The sequence below is a fragment of the Penicillium hispanicum genome, assembly GCF_028827665.1.
Source record: "Penicillium hispanicum strain IBT 35686 chromosome Unknown utg000001l_segment0_segment0, whole genome shotgun sequence".
Classification (NCBI taxonomy): domain Eukaryota; kingdom Fungi; phylum Ascomycota; class Eurotiomycetes; order Eurotiales; family Aspergillaceae; genus Penicillium; species Penicillium hispanicum.
Genome location: NW_026623193.1, coordinates 1,571,611 through 1,597,849, shown reverse-complemented (window position 1 = coordinate 1,597,849; position 26,239 = coordinate 1,571,611). Strand labels below are relative to the sequence as shown.

The following is a 26,239-nucleotide window of genomic DNA, read 5'->3' as shown; positions in this document are numbered from 1 at the left end:
TCCTTGGATACAGATCTCGGCTATTATTCGATTATCTAGGTTGCAACAGAAGCGCCGGAACATCGGAAACAAACCACGGTCTCTATACATCGGGTCCCAGACCGGAATTCAGCAAGGAAAGCTTCTGTTCCGCAGATGTGATGCAACCCCGAGAGGAAATAATTAATCACAATGTCTTCAGGAACGCCGTCTCAATAAGAAGGGGCCGCATAGTGACTGACACAGGACCTATCGGGCCGGCCCAATTTGCATCGCGCGGTCGCCAGAGCTACATGATCAATCACGCGGAAGAGACTTGAACTTGCTCCGGGTATGGAGACACAGCCTCGCTGCCGCTATTTGCCTTGGGAGACGGGGCCTGCACTGGTTCAATAGATGTCAAACATCGAGTGTCTGGTCCGCCCTCACCATCCCTCTTCTCGTGCGCTGCAAACGAGAAAGCTTGGGACGAGGTGTTCTTGTCGAGTGAAATCGGATCTCTATGGCATTCTTCCAAATCAGAAACTCCTATAGCGGGACTGTTAGGCGCCGAATCCTGAGGCGCCTCAATCACAAGTAGTTCATCAGTGCCACTGTCAGTGCGCACGGCTGGGGGAATCGGCTTTCTGCGAGGCAAGGATGGGAGTGGCACGGGCCGTTCTGCGTCACCGATGCCGTACCCCTCTGATAGAGATGAGGTCGCCACGGGCTTGCGCTTAGGCAAGGTTCCAGCGTTCCGCTTCAAAGCGTACCTGTCCGGGCGAGGCAGAGGGGCTCCAGGGGGTGGATGAGGATGCCCACGCCCTATGGGTTGGTCAGGAGCCCCTGATGAAGATCGGTTTGCTTCCTGTTCAGCAGTCACATCACCTTTCCCGAAGACACTCCAACTCCATTTCTTTGCAGCGGCAGTTGCTGACCCAATGGTAATATTGCCAGACGACTTGTCGGTCGACGATGATGATGTGAAAGACTTGGTCAGAGTCTCCACAGTGCTGCGCCGACGGCGACTATCAGTCGCAATGGAGGTGGTAGAACTGCCTCGTGAACTGCGAGGACGGGAAAATGAGTTGCCCTCAAGATGAGCAGATGAAGGACTTTGGTTGACATTGTCAATATTGGCGTTAATGCCGTCGAGCGATTCCGCGATAGAGGATTCACGGCTACGGACAGCGTTTTCTGACATCCAAAGACCACCAGTGGGGGGCGAACTACTCGGGGTTCGGTTGGGGGAAGCAGGCGGAGAGCGACTTGATATCTCAATCATGGCATTAGTTGCACTGCTGTTCTCTTCATCCTTGTTCTCCGATGCGACTTTGTTGAATTTGGCATTGTCCGCCGTGAGGACTGGATCCGCAGCATGAGAGAATGTTTGTGACCGGATAGCACGAGGCAACGTCGTATTGTCCGGTCTCTCGATGCCAGTCGACGCTGCCGTCGAATGATTTTTTTGCAGGTCCAAGTTGGATGAGTTCAATGTATTGCGCGATTTCACCGGCGACAGTGACTCAGAAAGGATAGGCATGCTCATTGTCCGATCATCCTTGGTTTTCAAAGCATCGACCGAGCGTCCACGAGCAGTCTTGGGTGACAATGGAACATTACCAAACCCGTCAGGTATTTCCACCTGCACGCCAGCATCTGGCATGCCTCGCTGCCATATACCCCCGCGAAATGATTGACCCATTGTGTCAAGGAATGGGATATCATCCCAGAATGGAAGGACGATACTTTCTGCCACCACTTCACGGATCTTACTCTCTATCGTGCGCAGAATGAGACTGTAAGTAATTTGCTTCGAGCTGACAATGGGTTGGATTTCCATAGACATTCTCGGCATGGTTTCAAAGGATATCCAGAGTCGATTGCTTGGAGGTGGCTTGCAGCGCACCAAAAGGTGGCCTTCTAGCTTCTTCAAGACCACTGCCAATACAATATCAACCTCCCGTGTCTTGAATCGTGGCCCAAGGTCAATGCGCACCGTGGCGGATATCTCAATTCGGAAATTTCCAGTGTACTGGAGGTCGGCCTCGACGCAACAGTTGCCGTCGGCAGTCAGGTCTTTCAGTCTGGGATTGGTGATGAAGGGGGCCCCTTCACCCATATCAAGATTCTGCAGACCGACCTTGCTGATGAAATTGGGTTTGTTGACACGTGAAATCTTCTTCGCGATCTTACTTCGTACGAAGTCATGTAGCTCGCGAGTCTTATAAAGAGCCAAAAACAGACGTCCAAGAATAGCATTAATCCATCGCGTCTGTAATTGCTCTTCGGAAGAATGAAGTCGTTGGACCAACGCAACTAAATGTTTCACGTTGAATTCCTGGTGCGTAGGCGGACGGTCTGCCAAGTCCCAGAGCTTTTGCTGGTTCTGCAGCATGGCAAAATAAAAGTCTTCCTTCTCTGATAAATTCTCGGAGAACAGGTAGAATGGCGGTGTCGGTCCTCCCAGCTCTCCGAGCGATTCCAGTCGCCGTGAGAGGCAGATAGCGTTTCTTTTGACCCACAATTCACCTTCTGGAATGTCGCCCTCGCCACCATGAAGGCTCACGTTGTGATGGGCGAGAGAGATGACATATCGCACCTCTACCTGGTTCGCATCGTCATAAAGCATCAAATGGCCATGTCTAAGTGGAAGACAGCGGTCGTCGTCACTGAACGGTTCGCCAATCAATCAAGGAATAGAGTTGTACATACCGGAGAACAATGTAGAAGACGTTTCGTGCTCTCTTGATGTTTTTCCCATTCGACTTTGCAGGTTCAATGCTGGGGACTTGTTTGCGTTCGAACAAGCTGCGGTACATAGCCTGATAAACGCTAGGACTCTCGGCGGCAACGACCTCCCCCGCCGGAGTCGTTCTCTCCGGGGGCTTCCCATTGACTCCGCCGGGCACATATTCGCGGCAGACAGCAAAATATCCCGCAGCAACATCTGAGTCATGCATACGGTAGAACTTCTCGGCCAGCTGATCGGTACCGGATTTCAAGCTATACTCGTCATCAGTAGGGCGATGGACAAGGTCCGGAGCTCGTTCATGGGTCTGCTGCAAAGCCGGAGCACCTGGCAGGGTCAAGTAGGCATAGAGGATAACGAGCAGCAGGAGGAGCGGGATTAAGGTGAGTCCCCCGAGCACGTATACGACGAGGAAGCTGCCGAGCGAGCCCATCTGGAACCAGTTGTTCAATGCTGGCGGGCGAAAATCTCCATAATTCGGGGAAGGGTCCCAGGATGTCCAAAAGGTTAGTTTGCCAGGGGAAACGAAAGACAGCTAACAACAGGAACAAGAAAGAGTGCGATAAAAAACTGCACAGAAAGCAGAGAAGAGCAGAGCAGTTGAGAGGTGAAGTTGGAGCTTCCCGGGATTATGACGGCATGACCTGGATATCTGGTGAAATTGGGTTGGGTAGTATTTTCATGGTAACGAATGCATTGATAGGCGCCAGTTTTCCGATAAATTGTGCGTATGTAATGTATGTAATATATAATACTTACATGATACGTTTCTGCCCCTCAGATTCCGACCAGCTGTCAGGAACGTCCAGCATTTGGTGACAACATTTTTTAACGCAGACTTGAAAAGCTCGTCCAGGATCTACATTAGTGTTGGATTTGCACCTTCAGTCTACTAATCTGTAAGTTTTAATAAAAAATCTAATGGTCTACCAAATGCTCACTTGGTCAAGGTTTCAACACATCCAATATATCTAGGTATACATGTACGTTCGAGAAGCAAAGCAGCCGGAGCAAAGAGAATGGCAAATAAGCAAACAGTGTATATGTTGACAATGGTACAGATCCTTCCTACGCATTCTACTTTCTCCGGCGCATGGTCTTCTCACACATCTCGATCAGTCCAGACTTGGCTTCGCCATCCGGGAACTCGCTGATGGCGGCAACAGCCTTGTCAGCATATTCCTGGGCCAGTACACGAGTCTGCTCAACACCGTCACTGCGGTACACAAGCTCACGAGCCTAGGTGACAAAGTTAACATCGGAACCAGAAAAAGCAAGAACAGTTGCGCGTTCACTTACTCTCTGCACATCACCTTCCTCACGGAACTTGCGGCCAACCAAGGGACCAAGCTCGGGATTGCGCTTCCATGCGAACAACAGTGGAGCAGTCGCTAGACCCAGCTCCAGGTCAGCACCAGCCGGCTTGCCCAGTTCTGCCTCGGTAACGGTGTAATCCAACATATCATCCACTAGCTGGAAAGCCAGCCCAAGGTTACGGCCGTAGGCGTAAGCAGCTTCGACAACCTCGGGAGCACTGTGACCCAGCACAGCAGCAGAGCGGCAGGATTTGGAGATCAGACTGGCGGTCTTAAGGTAAGTCTTCTGGAGGTAGTAGGTCAGGGCCTCGTCGGTGAACGAGGGATTTGACTCGTCCTGGGCCGTGTTCTTCAGCTGCATGAACTCGCCCTCCACGAGATTGGCGATGACAGTCGCCATCAACTCGGTGACTTCGGGGTCGCGCAGCCGGGCCAGGGCTACCGAGGCCCGACCCAGTAGGAAATCGCCTGCCAGTACGGCCATCTTGTTACCAAACGCCAAATTGGCCGAACTGTTGGCGCGGCGAGTCACCGCGTTGTCAATGACGTCGTCATGGAGAAGGGATGCAGTGTGAATGAGCTCCGTGATTTCAGCCAACCGTCGTTGCGATGGGAGGATGTTGTCGTCACCAGCGAAGTCGTATTGGCCATCGGCAGACCGGGACACGAGCGGATTAACATCGGGATTTGTGTCATCAAGTATGGAGGGGGCGCTAAGAGGATTATCGACAGGGCTTGGGGCGGCCGAATTCGAGGTTTGCTTGCGAGGGTCCAAGGCTGTCGCCTGGGACATGAGGAGGACCAGCAACGGCCGCATGTGTTTGCCCTCACTGCGTGTATAGTACTTCGCCACCTTGTCCAATGCCGGATGGCCTGATCCCAGCAATTGGCGGATGTTCTTGGTCAAGAACTTCAGCTCCTTGCCGACAATACGCAACGGGTCGACCGAGATACCCGGAGGTGCCTTCGGCATACCCTTGAAGACAGCCTGAGCTGCGGACACTGCAGCACCGAAGGGGGAGACATTTCTCCGGCGAGTAGGATGGTATTTTCGAGATTGGACGATATTTTGAGTCAATACCGGGTCGTCACGAAGGCATTGGGTGCACACGGAGGTGGCAGGCGTGCGCGTGACGGTCAGCCCGGCGGCCGTCACAGTTCGAGCTCGCATGCTCAGTGCAGGGCTCTTCGTAAGTCTATTGAAGCGAGGCAGTTAGGTCAGGAGCATCAAATTGTTCGTGAAATGGAGGGTTGTTTGGGTGGGATTCGAGGTCGCGGGCGGGAAGATTTCGAGCTCTCGGGACGACACGGACCACCCAACACCCCGAAGTCGCGTCCGGAGACTGCGATAGCGAGACATACCACACACACGCCCCAAGCCGATATTCTTGACTATGTTCATGTTGACCCAGACCGATGCCGATCTAGATTTGCATCATGCTCCGCTACAGAGAAAATCAAGACTACGATCAGACGATACACAGGCACCCTATTCAAGAGAAGAATTCCAGTATAAGAGACACAGAGATCATGCCAGCCAGAGGAGCCCGGCAAGTTCCCCTTCGTACACACCCAAGAGAGAAAGCGAAATTGCACACGATTAACACATAAGATGAAGTAGGCCGCTACGACTGTAGGGACCCAGCGCGGCAGAAGAACTGCTGTATCAATTAACGGAGCCACCGCCCTCTTTAGATGGCATCAAAGTCGCCGCCAGCATCATCCTCATCCATGTCTCCTTCCTGGATCTCCTTGGCCAGTTCTCGCTCCCGTTCCCGCGCCTCCTGCGCACTCTTCAGCTCCAGCCGGTGCTGGTTCATGGGAAATCTCATAGCCTAGACATCACAGACTGGTTAGGATAAAAAAAACCTAGAAGGGATGTGAGATCAAAAAAAGCGTACCTTGACACTCTCGTCGTGCAGAGTCAGACAAGCACGGATGCGCTCGTGGAATGCCTCCCCAGGCTCCCGGGTGGCGTAGATATCGCCAACCTCCTTACTCTTCATGTAACCATGCTCATGGTCCAGAGATGCCTCAATGACACCATCCCGAATGGCCTTGGCCACAATGTATTCCGCCGATTCTTCGCTATCGAGACCCAAACGGAGACAGATGTCTCGCAGGGAGATACGCGAATAAGACAAGGACATCATGCGAATGCCAGTCTTGATCACATTCTGTCGCAGACGAAGAATAAGCGTGTACGTGCCATCCTTGCGGAATGTCGAGCTGTGAGTGCTGACAATGTTCAAAAAGCCATCCAAGTCGCCGACACTGACGGCCTGCGCAAGTAGAAAGTAGGGATGCATGGCCCGCTCCAAAGCCGGCTGACGGAAAACCGCACGGTCCGGGATGTCACCCATCAGCAGCTCGACGACAACGAGCAGCTTGTGGGAGGCCTGGTAAAAGCCACGAGCGCTGTGACTGGTAGGGGACTTGCGAGTTGCACCAATCAAGTGGCTATGGGCCTCGGTGTACTGCAGCTGAATGGCACGGATGCGACCGAGATAGTACAAATACCGGGCAATCTGGTTGTTGGAAGCTGCCGCGGGGAGCCGGCTGTGTGAGATCAAAAGATCCGCTTGTGTTATATGCGAAGTCGACAGGTAGTTGCGGAGCAGCAGGGTCATGACCGTGGCCTGCGTGTCAACGTCTTTCCGGAGTACGGCGGTTCGGAGGGCAACCAACAATGGCTGGCGAATGTTGGTGACGGCAGCTGCTGGGGATGGTGGAAGTGGAGAGATTTGTTCGAAGAACAAAGAGTAGTAGAAATACACACGGGCCGCAAGAGAGTCCAGAGTGCGGCGGTTGAGAGTCCGTAGGCGTTCAATCAAGTCGGTAGAGAAGCGAGCACCCTTCTGAATCTGTCGCTGGTCGTAAAGGTAGATTTGCACCAAAATTGCCAGGTATGCATCCACCTCGGGCAGCACCTCCTTCGGGGCCACCCTATTCTTGTCTGAATCAACTTCCATCTTCGAGCTGGCTAAAGCACTGTCAAAAGCACTGGCCTGGTCGATGGTTTCGAGCAAGAACGATGCCATCGAACTGGAGGCCGGGTATGTTTCCACGATAGCTTCGGCGAGGACCTCGGGGGTGATGTATTTCCGCATCGACGATATCGATCGAAGGACACGCAGGGTAAACCGAGGATCGAAGTGGGTGACAGCTCGCTCGAGCAGTGTGAAGTTGGTCTTGATGTCTGATACAGCAACAAAGCCAGAGTACTGGCGTCAGCAAACGGACCATTTCTTTGGGATGGACTGGAGTCGCAACAAACCTTGAATGGCCTTGGTCGTTGGGTCAACCTCCGGCTCAGATTTCTCGACATCGCCATTGTCCACGCCTTCCATCGTGATATCCTCCTCCTTGTCCTGGCCAGACTTGCCGGATAGTTTGGAACCTTTGGTCGGAGGCACTACAACAGTCATCTTCTCGTCACCATTCCGTCCCTTACTGGTGTTGAATGAGGATGTAGGCGCACCTGCCGTATCCTCTCCCATCTCAACATCGTCTGAACCATTCACACCATTCTCAGTGGACTTTGATCCATTGATGTGTGACTGATCGTTTTCCTCCATTCCGGTGTTCGGTGCGCCCTTGGTGGCGCCTTTCTTTGCCGGAGCCGGCTTGGCCTTGTTGGCGGCGGCGCGAGTCGAGGGCGCAGCCTTGTCTTTGGCACTCGAACCCTGGGAGTTTGAGCGTGCCTTTTCACCGTTAGCAGATGAAGAGGTATCGGATTTGTTGTTTGATCGCAGAGAGCGCCTTTCGGCCGGCATCTTTCCCAAGCTGTCAAGCTCAGCTGAGCAGTACCGAAGCTAAGAAAGAAGTAGGGGACGGGCGATAGGAAGCACAGAACGAGTACAGGAGGCAGAATGACAAGACTGGGAGTGCCAAGTCACCAATACCAACAGGGTTGATGAGGGAAATGGGCTGAGCGACAGATAGATGAAGTGGATGGGTGATGTGATGTCAAGAGACCAGACGGGCGCGAGTTGCCAGAGGAGTGCTTAGTCAGGGGGAGCTTACCGGGCAGGTGCTGAATGGTCGCGAATGCAGTCCCGGGAATTTCGGGGCACAGCGGCTCTGGAAGTTATTTGAGGTAGCGGGAGAGTCACTACTGCGAGACAGAAGCAAGCTAATAGAAAAAGGGAAGAAGAATCAGAAGGAGATGAGATAAAGGGAGGAAAAGCAAGCGGCCTTTGGAGATGATGGCCTGAGGCACCAGCGCAACTGCTCCCAATCGAGCGGCCCAAACAACTCGAGCTCGAGGCTGCTTCAACCCGCAACCATGCCGCTTCTCGATTCCCACCTGGAGCAGATCTCGCTCTCTTCAAACGCCATCGCCGACCTGCCGTATGTTCGTCCTTGGAATGCCCTGTATATCTGACTCCCTTCCAACCTTTGGAAGCTAACAGGTTCCCCCGGCCCCGCATTTTCACGAACGCGCTCCTAGGCTCACACGACATCACTGCCTTGATCCGCGACACCGAAGTCCATGAACGAGCTCTGTTCCAGATCAACCCTGCTGCCAAGAGTCATGCATCACAACGGCGCGCGACCCGACGTGGAACCACGTTCTCCGCTGAAATCGAGAACGAATCGATGGCCAGTCGCATCTACTCTGCGCGAAACGGCCGCAACCAGTCCGCCGTTGCCCGAGTTCTTGGCCCTGACATGATGGAAGAGATTAAACGATCCGCGGGTACATCCACTCGGGGGCCTCGAGGCGAAGTAAACACTGAAGTCTTGCTTCGTGGTGCGGATATTTTGTGCAATGTCTAGTAAGCTATGTCATCCTGTTGGTTGCAACCATTCTAACCGGGCTCTCAGTCCTATCGCAGGTGCAAAAGAGAAGATCTCCAGCTTGCGATATCGACACGAGCTGATTACTGACTCTATTGCTCACCTTGAAGATCGCGTCGCCACAAACACCGCAGAGTTAGAGGAAATGCGGCATTCTTACGGAAGTGACGATGATGATTATGATTATCCCGGTGCTTCTGCATCTCATTCAGAGGCTCTACATATCACCGACGAGCAGATTGAGCGGGAGTTGGCCGAAATCGATGAGTTGGAACGGAGAAAACGAACACTGGAAGATCGAGTCACAGGCATAGAACGAGATCTTGGTGGGCTTACGCGCTGATAATGCAGGATATAAATCTTTCAGGCACGAGCATTTTGCTCTTCCTAGATCACCGGGGTCTAGTGTTCGGGCTCCAGTATGTGGAGATTGGTCGGTCTTTATTGATTTTTACCTGCCTCCTAGAATGGCTTTGCCCTTTGAGTGATAACAGTCCTATGGCCTTCTTTGACTAGGGACTTGAGAGCTCTCAATGCTTCACGTCCCAACTTTGTCACTCTAAATGGGCCCAACTTGATTGCTCCCTTCCGGGGAAGATGAAGCTCCTGCAACCCCATAGTCAGCCAAGATAAGATACAACTTGCCCACTATCTTATATGATTGGCTCAATACAACCGTGGATGAATAAGGATAGGTTCGCTGATGTGCGCTCTTCTTTAACCTACTTATCACCATTCTGACCTGTTAAAGATATCCATTGATGGTTTGCATTTGATAATCTCCATAAAGATGTATGAACCGATCTCTTGTTTCCGCTTATACCAGTGTAGATATTCTTGCATGTACCCTTGTCCCTATATAGAGGTCTTAAAGTGGGCTTCATCCCGCTTGGGCCTGACGTTCTTGAAGCCATCTAGAGTAAGCAACGCTGTGGTCGGCTGCTTCGTAAATCTGATTTTATCCCAGGTAACCATTGTAGACACGCATAGATTTAGACCCACGAGGAGTAATTCATGGAGAAATAGTTGCTACAATAGGGCCAATGTCTACCTAGGTACCTAATGGGTTTGTGAGCTCACCACTGGCAGGTCGGGTTGATGGCAGTGATATACTATATCCACGGCTTCTATTGAAAATCACCTGTTAAATAGTCCTACAGACATATTTCCAATGCGAAGGAAAATAGTAAGAAATCAAGCCCCTGTATGGTAGATGAAAGTTGCCGTGTTCTGCCAGCATTAACGCCGGCGGCTGAAGCGCCCCCAGTCGGGCGCCAAGACCGACGGGCAACCTCCGCCTTCATGGCAGACTTCCATTCCGCCCGTAATCCAATCCCTTCAGGGCTCTATCCGTCCGAGTCCTGCGTGTGCATGGGTAATCCATGCCCTATTGTTATATATCCCACAACATTCGAGTCATCCGCTACTCTGCCAGCTTAATTATTGCTTGGTTGCCACGTCCGAGCCGGCCCTCGCCTCCGCGCACTGAACGTCGACTGTTGCGAACATGGACGGTTCACAGGGCCAGACTGGCCAGCCTATGGTACCGCCACAGCAGCATTCCAACCTCATCCGAACAGACCAGGTGCAGAAGCTCCCGCATCTTAATGATCAGCAGAAAGCCCAGCATACCCAGCTGGTGCGGACTCTCTGGGAGTCGCTCACCACCCGGGATCCAACAAGCCACGAGTATCAAACGGCCCACATGAAGCTTTCACAGCTGTCCCAGAATCTGATGAAAGGCATGCGGCTGTTTCAGCAGAACCGCCAGCAGGCGATCCAGCAACAGCAAGCCCAAGCGGCTGCGGTGCAGCAGCAGGGCCAGCCCGTTCAGCGCTCTCAGTCCAACAATCCACAATCTCTGAATCAACTACTCCCTCAGATCCAAGCCAAGGTCAGCTCGCTCAACTTTTACCTTCCGCCAAATGTCACCCAAGAACAAGTACAAACGTGGATTCCCGAGGCTCGACTGCGGTATGGCATTGCATTGCAGAAGCAGGAGGTTGGGCGGGCACGACTCACGGACCTTCGCCAGCAATTTTCACAACGTCAGGCCCAAGGAAATATGTCTCAAGAAGAGGCTCAAGAAGTCAAGACCCGACAGCTGGCGGCTGAGAAGCTGTTCCGGGAGGGTAGTGAATTTTTGACCAAGTTCAAGGAGCAGCAAGAGACATTCAAAATGCAGTCGCAGCAGAATACGCAGATGAGTCAGGCAGGACAGAGCACAACAGTACCGTCTGCTCAGCAAGCTCCTACGGTACCATCAGCATCTCAGGCAGCACCGAACACCCAACCAGGCAACGCAGCAGGCAGTGGCGGTGGTGGCATGCCTGGGCAGGCGCCTACCCCAGCACCCCACACGATCAACTCGGCAGTCAATGCCGCGCGCAGTCAGGCTGGCCAGACTGCGATGTCCCCCTCCACTTCCCAACCTGGGCAAGCACCCTCTGCCTCGTCCGCCGGTGCCACGCCTGCACCTTCCACATCACAGCCCCCAGCACAGCGACCACAGCCGCCATCACAACAGAGTACCCCAGGCGCGCAAGTTACCTTCACCCAGACACCCAACGCAGACGGCTCAACTCCAACTCCAGCAGGCTCTCAGCCGATCAACCAAGGGCCCCCTCGTCCTTTATCGCACCAGGCTGCGATGCAGCAGGCGGCCCAGAACTACAACACTGCCAACCAGAATCAGAACCAGCAACAACAAATGAACCAGGCTGTGAACAACCAGCAACCCCACCCTCAGGGGTACCTGAACAACCGGTCAGCTGAGGCATCCGCTCGCAATATTAATATGGCCATCCCCAAAACCCTCAATGTTTCTACCCCTGAACCTGTCCCTATGCCTTCGGCCCGACCATCGCTGTCTGGTGGCCCCAGTCATGGTGCGATGGGCATGATGGGCCAACCAGCTATCCAGAAGCATCCCGGTTATGTTTTGGAGGGCGAAGGTCAACATGTGCTCAGCAAGAAGATGCTGGATATACTCGTCCGCCAGGTCACCGGTGGGGGCGAGGGAGAGATGTTGACTCCCGATGCCGAAGAGGTACGTCTTCATGGTTGTGAGAGATGCTCGAAATGCCTGATTCTAATTATGCCGTAAAGTTTGTCCTCCAAATGGCCGATGATTTCGTTGATGATGTGATCACTCAGGCCTGTCGCCTCGCCAAGCTACGCCCCTCTTCCTCTCTTGAGATTCGCGATATTCAGCTCGTCCTAGAGCGCAACTACAATATGCGCATTTCCGGGTTCTCTACTGATGACCTGCGCACGGTCAAGAAGCCCCAGCCTACCCAAGGGTGGATGCAAAAGATGTCCGCCATTCAGGCAGCCAAGGTCACGCAGGGTCGAACTGATTAGTGCCAGCGCTCACATCGCTGGCTTTCGGTAATATACTCAACCTACCTGATGCCATCGCTTGCAGGTTCGATTCAGGAAGCTCCCCGTCCCTGATCTTAAAAGAGTTTGGGTATTGCATCACCGTAGATCAAAATTTCCCTTCTTGCTTCCTATTTATCTCCGATATCCTCTCCACGTCTCACTATTCATTACCTTCGCGTTTTATGAAATCCACATACTCCCCAGTTAGTTCCACGATTCGGTCTCAGGTCCTGTCCCATGTTCGTTTTTTAATGGTTTTACTACGCCTGGTGGTCAATTCGGTATTTTTTGCTTTCCGTTTCTAATGTACGCGGGGGATCGGGTGGATGAGAACAGTGATCGGCGTTCATATGTCTAGGCTCAACAACGTCTATGGATTCAGATAGGCCACATAGACTGACGACTTCTTTACATGGCTGCAATAACCATGATCTTTACCTCACTAGTAGTAAATTACTTCAGAGCTGCTACAACGGTTCTCCCTGAAATTCTGGTTGTACCTAGTCAGATGCCTGCTCAACTCATTCTAAAAAGAATGTTGTAAACCCAGAGTTGCAGGGAAACTCTAACTTGAGCGCCTGAGCCCAGACACGCCAACATTGAGTGGTACACGTCATCAAATGTAATCTCTAATTTCAAAACTTAGCATAGAAAGAGGGACAAAAAGGAAAGGGGAAATTGTCAGAGTGAGGATTCCCACGTTAAGAATCTGCTAATCTGGATCTTAGTGACAAATGGAGACAACACGGTCGAGATAAGACAAGTGGTATAGTGATTGGTACAGGGTATGGAGAGGCGCGCAAATTGAAAAGACGAATCGACAGGAAAAGAGAAAATGGAAAAGGGAATAGAGACAAGACATGAGGAAGGTCCACAGACCACATTACATGGAGGAAAGTGCTTCGGTCTTTCTTGTTGTGATGTCAATTCCCGCATTGGGAGAACGGTTGCTTCTGCGTGTTAGGACGAGAGACGATAGGGAGACGTTGGTTGAGACTGTGCGAGAGCATGGTGATGAAACGAATAGAAACAGCAGAAGGAAAATGATCTGTGACACAGATTGGATGTGCAGTCTGATATAGAGAACGTGGAGAGAGAGTCGGTCAGGTCTGATTGGTCAATCAATCAGAGATTCGTGTGGTGGTACAGTGTCGGTCTTGCAAGCCAAATAGAGATGCTTGGCATGCGAAGGGTGAAAAAGTCGTCCAGAAGGGGGTAGGCATGCAGCTCCCGTTTCGGAACACAGAAGTATGACAGCTCTCCCAAGACGACAACATATAGAGGCAGAAAGACAGGCAAGGGCGCTGAACAACCAGCAAAACAAAGGAATACACACATCACGCATGAACGTCAGCAGTTTCTTGAAGAACCAATGGTAGGCACAACAAGGAGCAAAGGCGGAAATAAGATGCCTGGCGCAAGTCACAGTGTTAAAAACAAATGGTCTATCAAGTAACAAGAGGGAATATTTCGCTTCAAACAAAAACAAGCTCAGGGCCGCAGCCCGGAAGGGATCACTGAGAGCGGCCAAGCGCAAAGAGAAGTTGACTAGCATCAGCTGGGGTTGGCACCCGAGTATTCTTACCGGTCAACTCCCTTTCCTTTGTCGGAAAGCTGATCTGCCGGAACAGGAGGCAAGTCCTTATCAGCCCTAGGTGTACCATGTCGGCTGTTTTGACTGTGGCCTCCGACGCTGCTTGCTTCGCCTGCTTCGTCCACAATGGGAAGCGTGGAAGTCGGGCCTGGGCCTGCAGCATCTGCCGGATCCCACACAGTGGCAAGTGTTCTTGGATGTGTGACTGATATATCCTTGGACGCCTCCTTCTCCGCTGCCTGCATCGTTCGTTCGACAGATGATGATCTCGACTGGCTCTTCTCTCCAGATGCTCTGCGAGAAGCTTTCGATTCGCGCCGTCGTTCAGCCTCTTCTCGCGACATGGTGATGCCCTTAACAAAGTTGATAAAACGATCTCCGTAGCCCTCTGGCGGGATCGGAGAAATTTGTGTTTTATCGTTTGAAAGGCCCTTGAAGAAGTTCTCGATCTTTTTCACCATTCCGTACTGCAGGATCACATTAGCCTTTCTGGTCGACCTTATTGGACGAGCCATCATCACTTACATGGGTCAAGCAATCGATGATTCCCAAATAGTAAATCTCTTCTCCAGGCTGACCATTCTCGTGAGTGGCTCGGAAGCCGCCGTCGTCCGCATAGAAGACATGGTACTTCCGCTCGTCAAGGATCTCCTCCGGCATCTTCGCAGCTGCTTTATCTAAAGGTACGGGTCGCTCGCGTTTGATCAGCATACGAAGCTCCCGAGCCTTGCGTTCATTCTCCAGCTTCGAGGGGGTTCGCATGAGCATATTTGGACTGGTCTCTTCCTCGCGATCGCCACCTGGCTGAAACACCTGAAGAGTTTTATCACGCAGCTTTTCTTCGTTGCCTCTTTCCACATCATGGATGCCAACTAGAAGAGAGTAATCCATGATTTTGAGCTTCTTGAGGAGCTCGACATCCCGTTTCAGCTGTTCAACGAAGAAGTCTCGTTTGGAAGGACCACACAGCAGATGGCGATTTCTCCGAACCCAGTTCAAATCTTTCATGGTTGCTCGTGGATTTCTCTCAAGGTCTGACTCTTGTAAATCGCGGCCAATAGTGGAACCCTTTAGATCAAATGTTTCGTGAATGTCACGGTGGGGTGGAAACAGGTTGTTCATAACGACAAAGTGAATCTTGCGGCCATACGCCATCTTCACGCGGTGCAATCCATAAAACTGCGAGATCAGGGTGTTGGGGTTGTTCTCCACGTGTCGATAGTACTCCGGGAGGATCTTTCGGAGAAGCTTATGCTCCGAGTGGTGAATTGTCTTGATGATGTACTTGTAGTCGCGCGAGAAATAGAAGAAACTGCCACTCTTGCCGGGCGATCCCAATTCGGACAAAATATACTTGCTGGTGAGGGACATGAGGTAATCGGCAGGGTCAAGTCTGAACTTGGCTCGAAGGTGCCGGAACACCCAAGGTGCGTAGTCCTTGAACTTGAAGTCGTATTTAGCTGAAGGAATCAACTCGTTTCCGGTTCTGTGGTTGCTGTCAGTCACGTCCACAACGTTATACCTAGATCTCAAAGAGTCCGTACATATCAAATGAAAACTTGTGCTTGGCCCCAAAGTCTGCTGGGGTCAGTTCCCGATCCATCTTCGCGTTGATCCTCGATACCGTAAAACGGATTCCAGTTAACATATTGTATGCCGTTACGTAGTTCACGTGGTTCTGGTCAACCTTGGTGCCGACAATAACCCGCTCGTCGTCGTCGTCATCGCGTCGTCGCCGCGATGCACGCTTCTGTTTGATTGCTTCCGCCCACCGTGCTGCATCCTCGTCTGGGGGCGCCTCGTCCAGGGGCGCATCTGATTGCGTTGTTTTCGTAGCCCGCCGGATCAGACCCAGCGAGGCTCGGCGAGGCCCGCCGGCTGTTGGTGACAACCGGCCCGTGCTGAACCCAATATCCTCATTCTGATCACGACTATTCCGTCGAATGCTAGGCGCTCGCGGAACTTGCAGGGAGTGCCGATGCCGAGCACTAGCCGGATGCAAATCCTGCGTGGGGCTGGCGTCGACCGTGGAAGGAGCGGGTGGGGATGAATAGCGGTGATGACTGGGTCTCGAGCCGGTGGTCAATCGGTCGGGGTCTGGAGAGAGACGTCCGGCATCGTCTGATTGAGGGATCTGCAACATCGAGGTAGACGGGCTGGTAGCCCGATCAGAAACGGAACGATCGTCAAGCGAGGGATGGTAGAGATCCCCATTAACGACCGGCTTGCCCTGGATAGGTCGGTAGTTCCAGGCAGTCGTGCCATTGATGGGTTGACTAGTGATCGGCGCTGTCGCAGAGCCCGCTCCAGGTCCAGCGTCCGACGACTTCTGATCGAGCACGGCCGGTGGCCGGCTGCCCTCCCGAACATCCCTAATCGAACCATTGCCTAGCGAATGCATGCTGCCGTCCTTGGAGTGCGGCAGGTCGCGTGTGTAGGAACTGATACTCGACCGGGGGCCATTCAGGGAGTATGCGCTACCGTTCTTCAGATGGGTGAGGTGTTGCCGGTCATTCTGATGGGGGTCGTGATTGGGGTCTCCGCTAGGCCAGTTGGTCCACAGGAAGGTGTTTCCAACAGAGCTTTTATCGTGAGACTTGCGATGAGGCGATTCAAACGAGCGAGGATGAGTGGCTGTCGTCGTAGCCGTCTGATAGCTCTCACTGGGGAAGGATGGCATGGTTGCTTTTTGACGTCCAGGGAAACAGGGTGACGTGAGGTCTGCGTGGGCCGGCAACCCGAGGTGACGGCAATAGCCCTTATTGGCGGAGGGTCAGGGAAGTTGGGAACCAGACCGCGTTCCAGCGGATAAAGAACGAGCGGAAGCGAGGAGTTCTATTCGGTTGGACTGGTGTTCGGAGGGCGAGATGTTGCTTTCTCTCTGGAACGCAATGCGGGCCAGCCAGGGCGTGGCAGGAGAGATTTCAACCGACGACGACCATGTTCGGGCTTCCGGTGGGAAGACAAGGCAGACAGCAGGCGCAGAAGTTGAGGCAAGGAATAAATGCAGAAAATGCTATGCAAGACGATAAGGAAACGTGGAGAGAACGATGTTGGGAGGGAGGGGGGGAGGTTGGTGGTGGTTGTCGGGGAGAGAAAGACTCAGGGTGCGTGTCGTAATTACGGAGTACTGAGAGGTACGACAACTCCTGCTACTACGACGCCCAAGTTCTCCGTCTTCCGTCCTCCTGTCTCCACTATTCAGCTGCGCTTCTTGACTGCGCGTGGGCCCGTGGACTTTTATTCACCTGGACTGCTGTGCTGCTGTTGACTTTCTACAAAGGGAGAGTCTGCGAAAGAGTCTGCGACCGATGGAACGACTCGCTTCGTCTCATTTGATGCGGCTTGCACACGCGCCCGAATCCCGAACGACGACGCATCGCCCAAGGCCCCCCCGCCTGGGCAATATGCAAGGGGACTGCTGTGACGTCGGACACGATGTACAGCGAATACACTAGGATGACGACGAATTGTACTACTGCAAGTGAGCTTGACACATTGCTGCCAATGATGGACTTGGATCTACAATGTGTACTGTAGTAGATGTGTCGGTTGAAAGAGATGTACTTCCCTCCTAACTACTGGAGTACATACATCCATGTACACTAAGCACTACATGCTTCCACGACTAGGTGGCCCCTAGACCACTATCGGGCTCTGTTTGCTCGCACGGCTGGCAATTAAGTACTTCTCCGTCCTTCAAGACTGGATCATCTCCGACAATGAAAAGTCTGTCGAGCTACCAGCATGATCTTGATGATTACAGTAGAGACAGATGCCCGTTCCAAAAATAGCTGATCCACTCTCGTACAGAAATGAACCCGCGCTTCCAAAACAGTAATAAAGATACCTATCTAGGGAGGCATATCATTCCCGGTCAGAAATTATTGATCGTGGTTCATACGCTACCACGGAGGCATGTTCCTCGGAGTCTTGCGCGCTGTCTCCCTCGAGTCCAGCCAGCTAGTACAACAGATTGGCAGTTTTCCATGGAATCTCTCCATGAGATGAAACGAGCGACAGTTCAAGCAACCAAGGCTGGGGGAGGCCATACAGAAACTACCGACGATAACTCCAAGTACGATTATGCTCCCAACGACACCAGCGAGCCGCTGAGACACCTTACAGGAAAAATCACTGAGAATGGGATCGAAAAGACATTCCAATTTGGTAGAAGTTTCCAACCCGGTCCTAGAATACGATTGAAAATAAACAGACCAATTTCCCCGTGAAGACCGCACCACTGGACGCCATCCCTTCGACATTGAAGACACACAAAAGGAAACGAAGAACAGAGCCATCATAACTAAAGATCCCAGGAACGACCAATCGCAATCACAAAGGAAACCCATCCGAACCACCAGGTCAACGAATTGAGAGAAACAAATTACATCGGAAGAGAAAGAACATAGGCAAAGAGACCACCGTTCCCCTCCCGGGAAAAGCGCACGTAAAATGGGAGGGCATCGACAGGTCATAAGAGGACGTCAAAAGCCCTTTATTTCTTGACAGTACGCTTCTTGGTGGTTGCCTTGGCCGGCGGCGCGGTGGTCTTGGTGACACGGCCAGACTTGGTCTTGCTGAGCACCTTGGGCTGCTCAACAACGGCAGGGGCCTGGGGAGCATATTAGTGGCTGGACTTCAACTGAGTCGCGCACCGACACAGATGGAACCTACCGCGGTTGATGCACTGGTCTTGCGAGCCTTGCCAGAGTTAGCCTTGGGCTTGGCAGCAGTCTTCTTGACACCGGTCTTCTTCGCGGCAGTCTTAGTAGTAGCGGCCTTGGTAGCCGTCTTCTTGGGAGCAGCCTTCTTGGTGGTCGTGGCCTTAGTCGCCGTCTTCTGTCAGGACAGTGAGCACAGCGAACATGGGCTAGTTGCAGAGAACAGCTCAACTTACCTTGGTGGCGGGCTTTGCGGCAGGCTTTGCGGCAGGCTTAGGAGCGGCTTCCTTCTTCGCCAGCTTCACGGGTCCCGAAGGGCCTGGGGTGCGACGCGTCAGTAAACCATAACAAAATACAGGTCCATGAAATGAATCCCAAGCATGCACTTAGGAGTGTGTCCAGATGCAAATAGCAGCGACTGAAGAGCCCGGCATAAGCATGGAGACAAGGTCATCAAACTTACCCTTAGGCTGGGTGAACTCGCCCTTCTCAACACCGGCCTTGATGGCCTTGTTGAACTGGGCGTCAAAGGCGCCTTGGGACGCGATGGCGATCTTGTTGTTCGAGGTAACATATTTCTTAATGGCCTGACGGCTGAAAACCGAGGGTGCAGTCAGTACCTGGCTGCAAGCTCAAAACAACGCGACCATGGGAGGTCGCCGATCAGAGGGCGCGACAATGAGCGCGAAACACCAAAACATACCTGCTACCGTTGCGCTCCTTCAACTGCAGATCAAATGACCAGTCAGCAATTGAACAATACCAATGGTCCTTTTCCAGTTCGATGTGGTGGTTGTCCATGCCCGACGGACGGACGTGTCACGGTCGGGCGCGCGACCCAAATCACAACAAGGTCGGCATCGGCAGTGATTTACTCACGTTCACAATGGCATCCTTGATCATATCTAGATAGATGGAATCAGCAATCGTACGCGACACAGACAAGATTAAAAACAGCTTTACGCGATGGCGTGGTGGTGCGGGATCAGACAAAACATACCACGGTAGGAGGAGTGCGCAGGAGGCGCCGCCTTCTTGGAGGACGCGCTGGTTGTCTTCTTGGGAGGCATAATTAGTCGAAGGTATTGTTGTGAGTATACGCGACGAGAGATGATGTCTGTCGAGCAAGACTGTAAAGTCGAAGAAGCAGGAAGGGTGGTTGAAGCGAAGAGGATGGGGAAAAGCAGCAGCAGAAGGGGTGGGAAGGGCCGGCGGGGCATCCGCGATTTATAGGCGGCCGGTGTTGACCCAAGATCACCCACCACCCTTAACGCCCCCCGGAAAGCGTATCCTTTTCTATCTGCCTGCTTGACTTCTTCCCTACTCTCACGTCTCTTTCCGGTGGTGCTTCCTTCGTTAGAGCTCTCCAGATCGTGGTTCTTTCTACCGTACTTCCCTTGCACCTGGTGGAAATCAGTCTCTAGTCACCTCCGCGCGGTGCAGCCGCTCGACGAGGGATAGTGGCGCGCATTCCTCTAGCTGGCGGGCAAGGGCAATCCATTCCCGCGCCTGCTCATCGTCCATTGACTGGATGATCTGCGAGGTGTTTTCCACTGTCCCAACAGTCCCATGCTGGGACTCTTCCCCCGATGCGCTCTTTCCTGTCTATGGATCATCACACTCCCAGTCGCTTCGGCCTCGCGATAGTTGCGCCTCTCCTAGACGGAGCAGCAGAAAGATCTGATATCTACACTCGTCATCTGCTCCATTTGCTGCTCTTGGAAGGCAAGCTGAGGTATGGGATGCGATCCCCCATCCTGCCCTTCGCGTTCTGGAACCTGCGGCGATCTACGTTGAACGGTTTCCGCAAACAGCGGGAAAAAGTGTAGACACCCATCAACCTAAGTCGCTACGTATAAGTCCTTGACGCACTCGAAGAATCTATATATCTGTGCTGTACTCCAGTATTTCTCCAACTTGCCCTCCTTGCGTTGGACCTGCAGAGGTCACGAGGGCGTCATGCACCCTGCACAAGACGGGACTCCGAAGTACCACATGGGCAAGACTACCTGGTGCCAAGTGATATGCTACACCTAGGTCACATCATAGTTTTCTTCTGGGTCACCTGTATGTCTAGGTACGTCTTAATTCCCAGGGTCCCCACGACGTGGGAATCTCTTGGTGGTGTAGGTGTCTGAGATTGGCCTCACTCTCCAGCGCACCCGATATATTATACATATACATACATCTGGATTGGTCGGTGCCCTATTTCCTTCAGAACTCGTTATGCTCCGCCCTGCCGCCGGACCACCTGCTGTAAACAAGTAATTACCTAGGCACGCACTTCTAATTCAAATACTGAATTCAAATTGATTATCATATCTAGCCTCACTCCTGCTGTGTGTACTTGCCGACCGGATCGAGTGGACGTCGGCGAAGTAGTCCACCTGGGCAACCATCTACACTTCTAGAATCCTGACAAATCCACGAGAAATATAACAAAAGTGCCCATTAACAAAATTGTATGTTCATATGCTCAGGTTGATTATGCGAATGGACTGGCTTAACAAATGGTGGAAGTGAGATCAAGAAAAAAAAACCCCTTGCGATCCAGCGGCATCGTCGAACCGAGTGATTTCTAGGACATCTTGATCCCGAATCGCCACGCTTTGATCAATATCCATAAACAATAAGTCGTGCCTCTGATAATTGGCAGCAGCAGTAAGGAGATTTAAGCCACCCTTTTTCTCATTTACGGACCAGATCACTTGTGGTTTGTTCGTCGCCACCGCATCCAACTCGCCTAGATCACCAGGATCTACCCGTGGACTACTCTGTCACCCCGGTCTCCACGCTCACCAGTGGAAGTAACGACACCTCTAAAGCTACCACAAACACGAGTTTGTGAACCACTGAAGATCATATTCATTTCAGAATTCCAGCGAGGAAGTCTGATCTAGAATGCTTGAACCTTTCTGAGCCGTATAGGAATTAGGATCAGCCGAATGGTGTGCAGGGCTAGTCCCTTGCCTCGTCTGATATTCTTTGATCCTCAGCCTGCAAGACCGAAGTACGCTCTCCGACCACTTGATCGGAGTCGCAAATCACCTGAGATATTCTGCGTATCCTCATAATAATTTCTTTTTGGTTGGTATGACATGCTGGACTCCATGCTATAGGCCGGGAGGCCGAGTAGAAGACGCAGTACGTGAGCGCACTTCGAAAGTACATGTAGAATTGTACAGCTTGAAAAAAAAAACCTGGAGAAACCAAACACCGCCGACGCCTAGATTTTGGACGATAGGAGATGCCCGAAATGAGTGGCATACATAAGTAGGAGGGACGCGTAAGAAAAGGAGCGCGACCTTCAACCGAGAGCCACCGGTCGCGTCAGGTAACACTGTTGATCAACCAGCAGCACGGGGCTTAGCCTTGGCATCCTTTTTCGCCTTGGCCTCATTCTTCTTGCGCTTTTTCTGCTCTTGAAGCTTCTCATCATGCTTTCGCTTGAGAGTGGCCTTCTCCTCGTCCGAACGTGCCATGGGCTTGAAGAAACCTTCCAGACGCGACTGCTGTGCGCTCTTGAGATTCTTGGTTAGTCGAGCGGCACCGTTGCGCACACGATCTTCGTTAAAGCCCTTGTCCTCAACCAGGAATTTCACTAGGCCTTCCACGTCAGGGGCCTCCCACTTGAAGTCGCAGTCAGGGTGGTCGGCATCCCGAACATCTGGCTTGATGAACAGCTCTCGCGCATCTTGGTATGGCCAATCATCGGGCACAACGTATTTCTTCTTCGGGTCATTTTTCATGAACTCCATCACTTTCTCCAGACTGCCATGTTCTCGGATCAGGTTGAGGGCGGTGCTGGGTCCGACTTTGGGAATGGGTTCGAGATAATCGCAGCCAAGCAGGATACAAAGATCGATAAACTGTGTTATTGCTATAGTGAGAATGTGGTCTTTGGCACGTCATGACAGACATTTCCTACCTGGTTGCGATCCATGTTTAAACCCTCCAGTGCGCGGCTCAAGTGAATCTCCTGGATAGGCTCTTTCCTCTGTTCGCTGAACGTCAAATGTCGCAGAAGGATCGGAGCTTCGAAGCATAGGGTATCCATATCCTCTGATGCAGCGCCATAAACTTTGCCCGCACGTGCTAGAACTGCACACTGGGCTTCAGCTTCAGTTGGTGCATCAATATACGGAACTCCCATCAGTTTCAGCAGCTTTTTGCACTCCGCATTGTGCTCACGAGTGACCCGAACTGTGCGTCGTGAAAACTTCTCAATATCCTCGGCCGTACCCGTCTCCTTAGCTTCCTCATGCGCCTCGGTAGCTTCCGCCTTGCGCGCACCACGCTTAGCCAGTTCGCCGGACTTGAGCTTCGGCGGCGCACCATCGAAGACATAGAGAGGCTTGATACCGTTATCAACCATTCGTAGAGTGCGGTAGAACATACCCATGAGATGGGATGTCGTCTCGCCAGAATCACTCATCAACTGCTGGCCCTCAGAACGTACGGCGATCAGGAAGCTGTAGATACTCATGGACCTGTGCTGTGTCAGCCAGTGCAACTCCAGGGAATTCATGCAAGAAATAGTAGACATACGCATCCTGTTAAGCAAAAGGAAGGGAAAGTCAGCCATCGCATCCAAAAGGTGGCTAGAAATGAACAGAGGAGACGTACAATAGCAACCTTGCGCCCAAAATGGTTCTTGATCTCCCCCGTCTTGATCGCATCGGGGGCATTCTCAGATATCACCTGGTACAAGTCTGTAGACTTATGAGCAGCATACCCATGTAAAGTAAGAACCAGGTCCCTCACGTTTGATACCCATCTTGGCGGACGAAGGTGCTGGAGTTGATGGAACCTGAGTCGCGACGCGCTCTTTCGATGAACACGCGCCGCATCATTTAAACCGTATCGGGAATAGCGCACACATATCACATGACCCCATGTGTGCACTTGCTACACGTGATCCAGAGTCACCTCTCATGGGAATCTAGGCTATCTGATGCCTCAGGCTACCTAGCAGTCGGCCTAGCGCCGACCCCGCTCTCCTCGTCCCCGGAGTCGGTTATGCGGCGGACCAGCCCAATCCGCCCAGCATGAAGCGAAATCGTGGTGTCCAGTTCGAGGCGAATGGCAATGCTTCATCCGTCTCTCCGCAAGGGGGGTTTACCCCGGAGGACCACGCGACAGCGCCGCAGCATGTTCCAAAGATCTCACGGAGGATACGAGCATGCACAGAATGTAAGCGACATAAGGTCCGCTGCGACATGAAAAAGAGTGAGTCGGTATGCTCGCGATGTCAGCGTATGGGACTGGAGTGTGTTGTAAACAAGAGCCTCCAGACCCTGCTGGAAGATGAAGCCGAGTGAGTTTGCCCTAGACCATTGCAGTGATTTAGAACGACCCGGACAGAGTGCTGACCAGACATGCTATCGCTCATACAGTTGGAAAACAATGATCGAGCTAGCAATGACAGACCTGCTTAGGAAGACCCAGCTGCCTGAACTTTCGTACTACCAAGCCGGTGGATCGACCGAGATGCCGCCCAAGAAACGGAGCCGGAAAGAATCAACCGTGTCAGCGGATGAAGTCAACCTCGCTTTGGGACCGTATGAAAAAGATGAACGGACTCATAGTTCTGCTGGTCGAGTCACGGAGCCAGGCTCGTCAAGTTATGGCTTCACGCAGCCGCAGCCGCAGCCGCAGCCGCAGCAATATTCCATCGATCGCGAAGAGACATCGGCTACCTCGTTAGTGACAGCTCCTATGGGAAGTCTGTACGAGGTAACGCAGCTCAGTGAAAACCGTGGGAGCTCCCCGGGGCAGCAGTACGCACCGGACCAAGCCCTGGTGACCGACTTTATCTCACGCGGAGTGGTAGACTTGCAAGAAGCGGAGGACCTGTTCTACCACTTTGACCAGGTACTCAACCGCTACCTGTGGGACGGCGCGTTATTGGCACACAAGGATTTGACCTCTGTGCGACGTTCATCATCTATGTTATCTGCCGGGATTCTGGCTGTGACTGCGCTGCACATGCCCAGCAAGGAACGTACTTTTGATACATGCTACACTGAATTCGCAAAGATCGCTTCAGGATCGATGCTGGGGCATCGGCATACCATGGATGACATTCGCGCTTTGTGCATTGGCGCATTTTGGCTCGCAGATGTCAGCTGGAAGCTTTCTGGATATGCGGTCCGTATCGCCACCGAGCGCAACCTGCATCAGTTTTATCGCAAAGCTATACAAGGATCACCAGAGCATAAGGAGCAGGCTAGGCTGTGGTATCTTCTCTATGTATGCCGTACTTTGGATTTGCATCTTGCTCCCAGGAGAGGCTAACCGATGGCAGACTCTGGAGCATCATTTCTCTATTGCTTATGGTCGACCGCCGATCATACATGAAGATGCTAGTATCACCCAGCACAACACATTCACGCAAACACACTCTATCTCACAAGGTGATCTACGATTACATAGCCAGGTGGATCTGTTTATTATTCTCACTCGGATCTATTTCGCATTTGGCCCCGATGTCGACCTCGAGGTTCCCGAGAGTGAATTTCCTAAGATTGACCGGTTTGATTCAGATCTAGGGGACTGGAAATCGGCATGGCTTCCTCGGCTTTGTGAGTGATGCTGAATTCTGCACGGATGCAGCTGTAGCTAATTATATTTGCTTAGCTGGGAGTCGACATGTTGGCGCATACCCCTACAAAGCTGTATACATGCATTACCACTTCTCCCGGTTGCAGTTGAACTCAGTCGCTCTGCGCACCTATCATTCTTCAACATCCTCACGAATAATGTCACCCGAACGCAGAAAACGAGCTAACATTGCCATCGAGTCAGCGATTGCAACATTGAAGGTTGTTTTGGACGAGCGGGACATCCAGCGAGCGCTGGTCGGTGTCCCACTATATCTCCATAGTATGATTACCTTTGCAGCGGTATTCCTGTTAAAGCTTGCCGCCAAAGCGTGTTCAAATGGAACGAATCCAGGAGGCCAGGGTCCGCACAACTCCATCGCTTCCGCAGGATTGCTCATCGACAGTGGCTACGTGCGAGTTCTAGTCGGACGCATCGTCGAGCTTATGGTATCGTGCAGCCAGCGAGCAAGCGAACGGCATTTGAGTCATCACATCGCACGCGGTCTCCGGAAGATGTTGACCGGCTTGGAGGAGTGGGAGAAGCGAAATGGCATCCAGCAATCTCTAGGCCCGAACACCCAAGAAATATCTTCGCTATTCAAGCCGGTAATCATCCCTGGCGCCCAGATACTGGGAGAAAGAGATACTATTTTGAACCACCCACCACCGCTACTGGGAGTGGCGCCATTGTCTGCAGAACGCAGTAATGGGTTCGAACCTGCCATCGCAGCAGGTAAAGAGCCCGGTTTGTCAGAGGGTTCGATGGACCCCATGATGGCGGATCTGTGGGGCTTTGATGAAGAATATTTCCCCACGGGAGTGTTTGATTTCCTTCAAAGCCAAATGCCGGCATGATGCGAGTGTCATACTCCCATTCGCATCCACGGGCCCTCAATACTCTAGCTACCTTTGCACATAGTAATCACTACATATGCCTGACGACTGCTGAGACCGCATAAATGTGAAACGGGCACCTCGAAAAACAATAATAAAATTTTGGCAATCATTTGCAGACGTTATAACTACCCCCATGGGACGCAGTTTTCCCGATCTCAGCCGAGCCAGCCTCCCGAGAATCACACGACCGAAAAAGTCCGAGTGGGACGTCTAAAAGCCAACGAGTCCTACTGGCTCGGGCAGCGCGCTTGATCGTCAAATGACAT

The 26,239-nt window shown here is 52.4% G+C and overlaps 9 protein-coding genes across 9 annotated transcripts; 3 read left to right on the top strand and 6 right to left on the bottom strand.

The window, feature by feature from the left end:
* Nucleotides 1-280: 280 nt before the first annotated feature.
* Nucleotides 281-3,143, bottom strand: N7459_000656 (SMP domain-containing protein; the record flags this gene model as incomplete). The annotated part of the gene is made up of 2 exons (XM_056939841.1): nt 281-2,603; nt 2,674-3,143. 2 exons carry the CDS (start codon nt 3,141-3,143, stop codon nt 281-283), a joined length of 2,793 nt encoding a protein of 930 aa, XP_056804121.1.
* Nucleotides 3,144-3,787: 644 nt separating this feature from the next.
* N7459_000655 (trans-hexaprenyltranstransferase) lies at nt 3,788-5,197 on the bottom strand (the record flags this gene model as incomplete). The annotated part of the gene is made up of 2 exons (XM_056939840.1): nt 3,788-3,949; nt 4,010-5,197. 2 exons carry the CDS (start codon nt 5,195-5,197, stop codon nt 3,788-3,790), a joined length of 1,350 nt encoding a protein of 449 aa, XP_056804120.1.
* A 520-nt stretch (nt 5,198-5,717) lies between these two features.
* Nucleotides 5,718-7,802, bottom strand: N7459_000654 (proteasome regulatory particle lid subunit RPN3; the record flags this gene model as incomplete). The annotated part of the gene is made up of 3 exons (XM_056939839.1): nt 5,718-5,861; nt 5,928-7,225; nt 7,304-7,802. The coding sequence occupies 3 exons, from the start codon at nt 7,800-7,802 to the stop codon at nt 5,718-5,720; spliced, it is 1,941 nt and encodes a 646-aa protein (XP_056804119.1).
* A 512-nt stretch (nt 7,803-8,314) lies between these two features.
* N7459_000653 (uncharacterized protein) lies at nt 8,315-9,172 on the top strand (the record flags this gene model as incomplete). Its single annotated transcript, XM_056939838.1, has 3 exons — nt 8,315-8,379; nt 8,442-8,807; nt 8,857-9,172. 3 exons carry the CDS (start codon nt 8,315-8,317, stop codon nt 9,170-9,172), a joined length of 747 nt encoding a protein of 248 aa, XP_056804118.1.
* A 1,164-nt stretch (nt 9,173-10,336) lies between these two features.
* N7459_000652 (putative transcription initiation factor TFIID subunit 12) lies at nt 10,337-12,192 on the top strand (the record flags this gene model as incomplete). Its single annotated transcript, XM_056939837.1, has 2 exons — nt 10,337-11,878; nt 11,938-12,192. 2 exons carry the CDS (start codon nt 10,337-10,339, stop codon nt 12,190-12,192), a joined length of 1,797 nt encoding a protein of 598 aa, XP_056804117.1.
* A 1,602-nt stretch (nt 12,193-13,794) lies between these two features.
* N7459_000651 (1-phosphatidylinositol-4-phosphate 5-kinase) lies at nt 13,795-16,487 on the bottom strand (the record flags this gene model as incomplete). The annotated part of the gene is made up of 3 exons (XM_056939836.1): nt 13,795-14,274; nt 14,333-15,293; nt 15,352-16,487. 3 exons carry the CDS (start codon nt 16,485-16,487, stop codon nt 13,795-13,797), a joined length of 2,577 nt encoding a protein of 858 aa, XP_056804116.1.
* Nucleotides 16,488-18,305: 1,818 nt separating this feature from the next.
* Nucleotides 18,306-19,541, bottom strand: N7459_000650 (histone H1/H5 family protein; the record flags this gene model as incomplete). Its single annotated transcript, XM_056939835.1, has 7 exons — nt 18,306-18,422; nt 18,485-18,634; nt 18,708-18,790; nt 18,935-19,065; nt 19,175-19,197; nt 19,351-19,376; nt 19,472-19,541. 7 exons carry the CDS (start codon nt 19,539-19,541, stop codon nt 18,306-18,308), a joined length of 600 nt encoding a protein of 199 aa, XP_056804115.1.
* Nucleotides 19,542-21,818: 2,277 nt separating this feature from the next.
* Nucleotides 21,819-23,248, bottom strand: fen1 (multifunctional nuclease RAD27; the record flags this gene model as incomplete). Its single annotated transcript, XM_056939834.1, has 5 exons — nt 21,819-22,340; nt 22,400-22,961; nt 23,020-23,024; nt 23,098-23,183; nt 23,236-23,248. The coding sequence occupies 5 exons, from the start codon at nt 23,246-23,248 to the stop codon at nt 21,819-21,821; spliced, it is 1,188 nt and encodes a 395-aa protein (XP_056804114.1).
* Nucleotides 23,249-23,519: 271 nt separating this feature from the next.
* Nucleotides 23,520-25,931, top strand: N7459_000648 (uncharacterized protein; the record flags this gene model as incomplete). The annotated part of the gene is made up of 4 exons (XM_056939833.1): nt 23,520-23,788; nt 23,868-24,723; nt 24,779-25,055; nt 25,111-25,931. The coding sequence occupies 4 exons, from the start codon at nt 23,520-23,522 to the stop codon at nt 25,929-25,931; spliced, it is 2,223 nt and encodes a 740-aa protein (XP_056804113.1).
* Nucleotides 25,932-26,239: the final 308 nt, after the last annotated feature.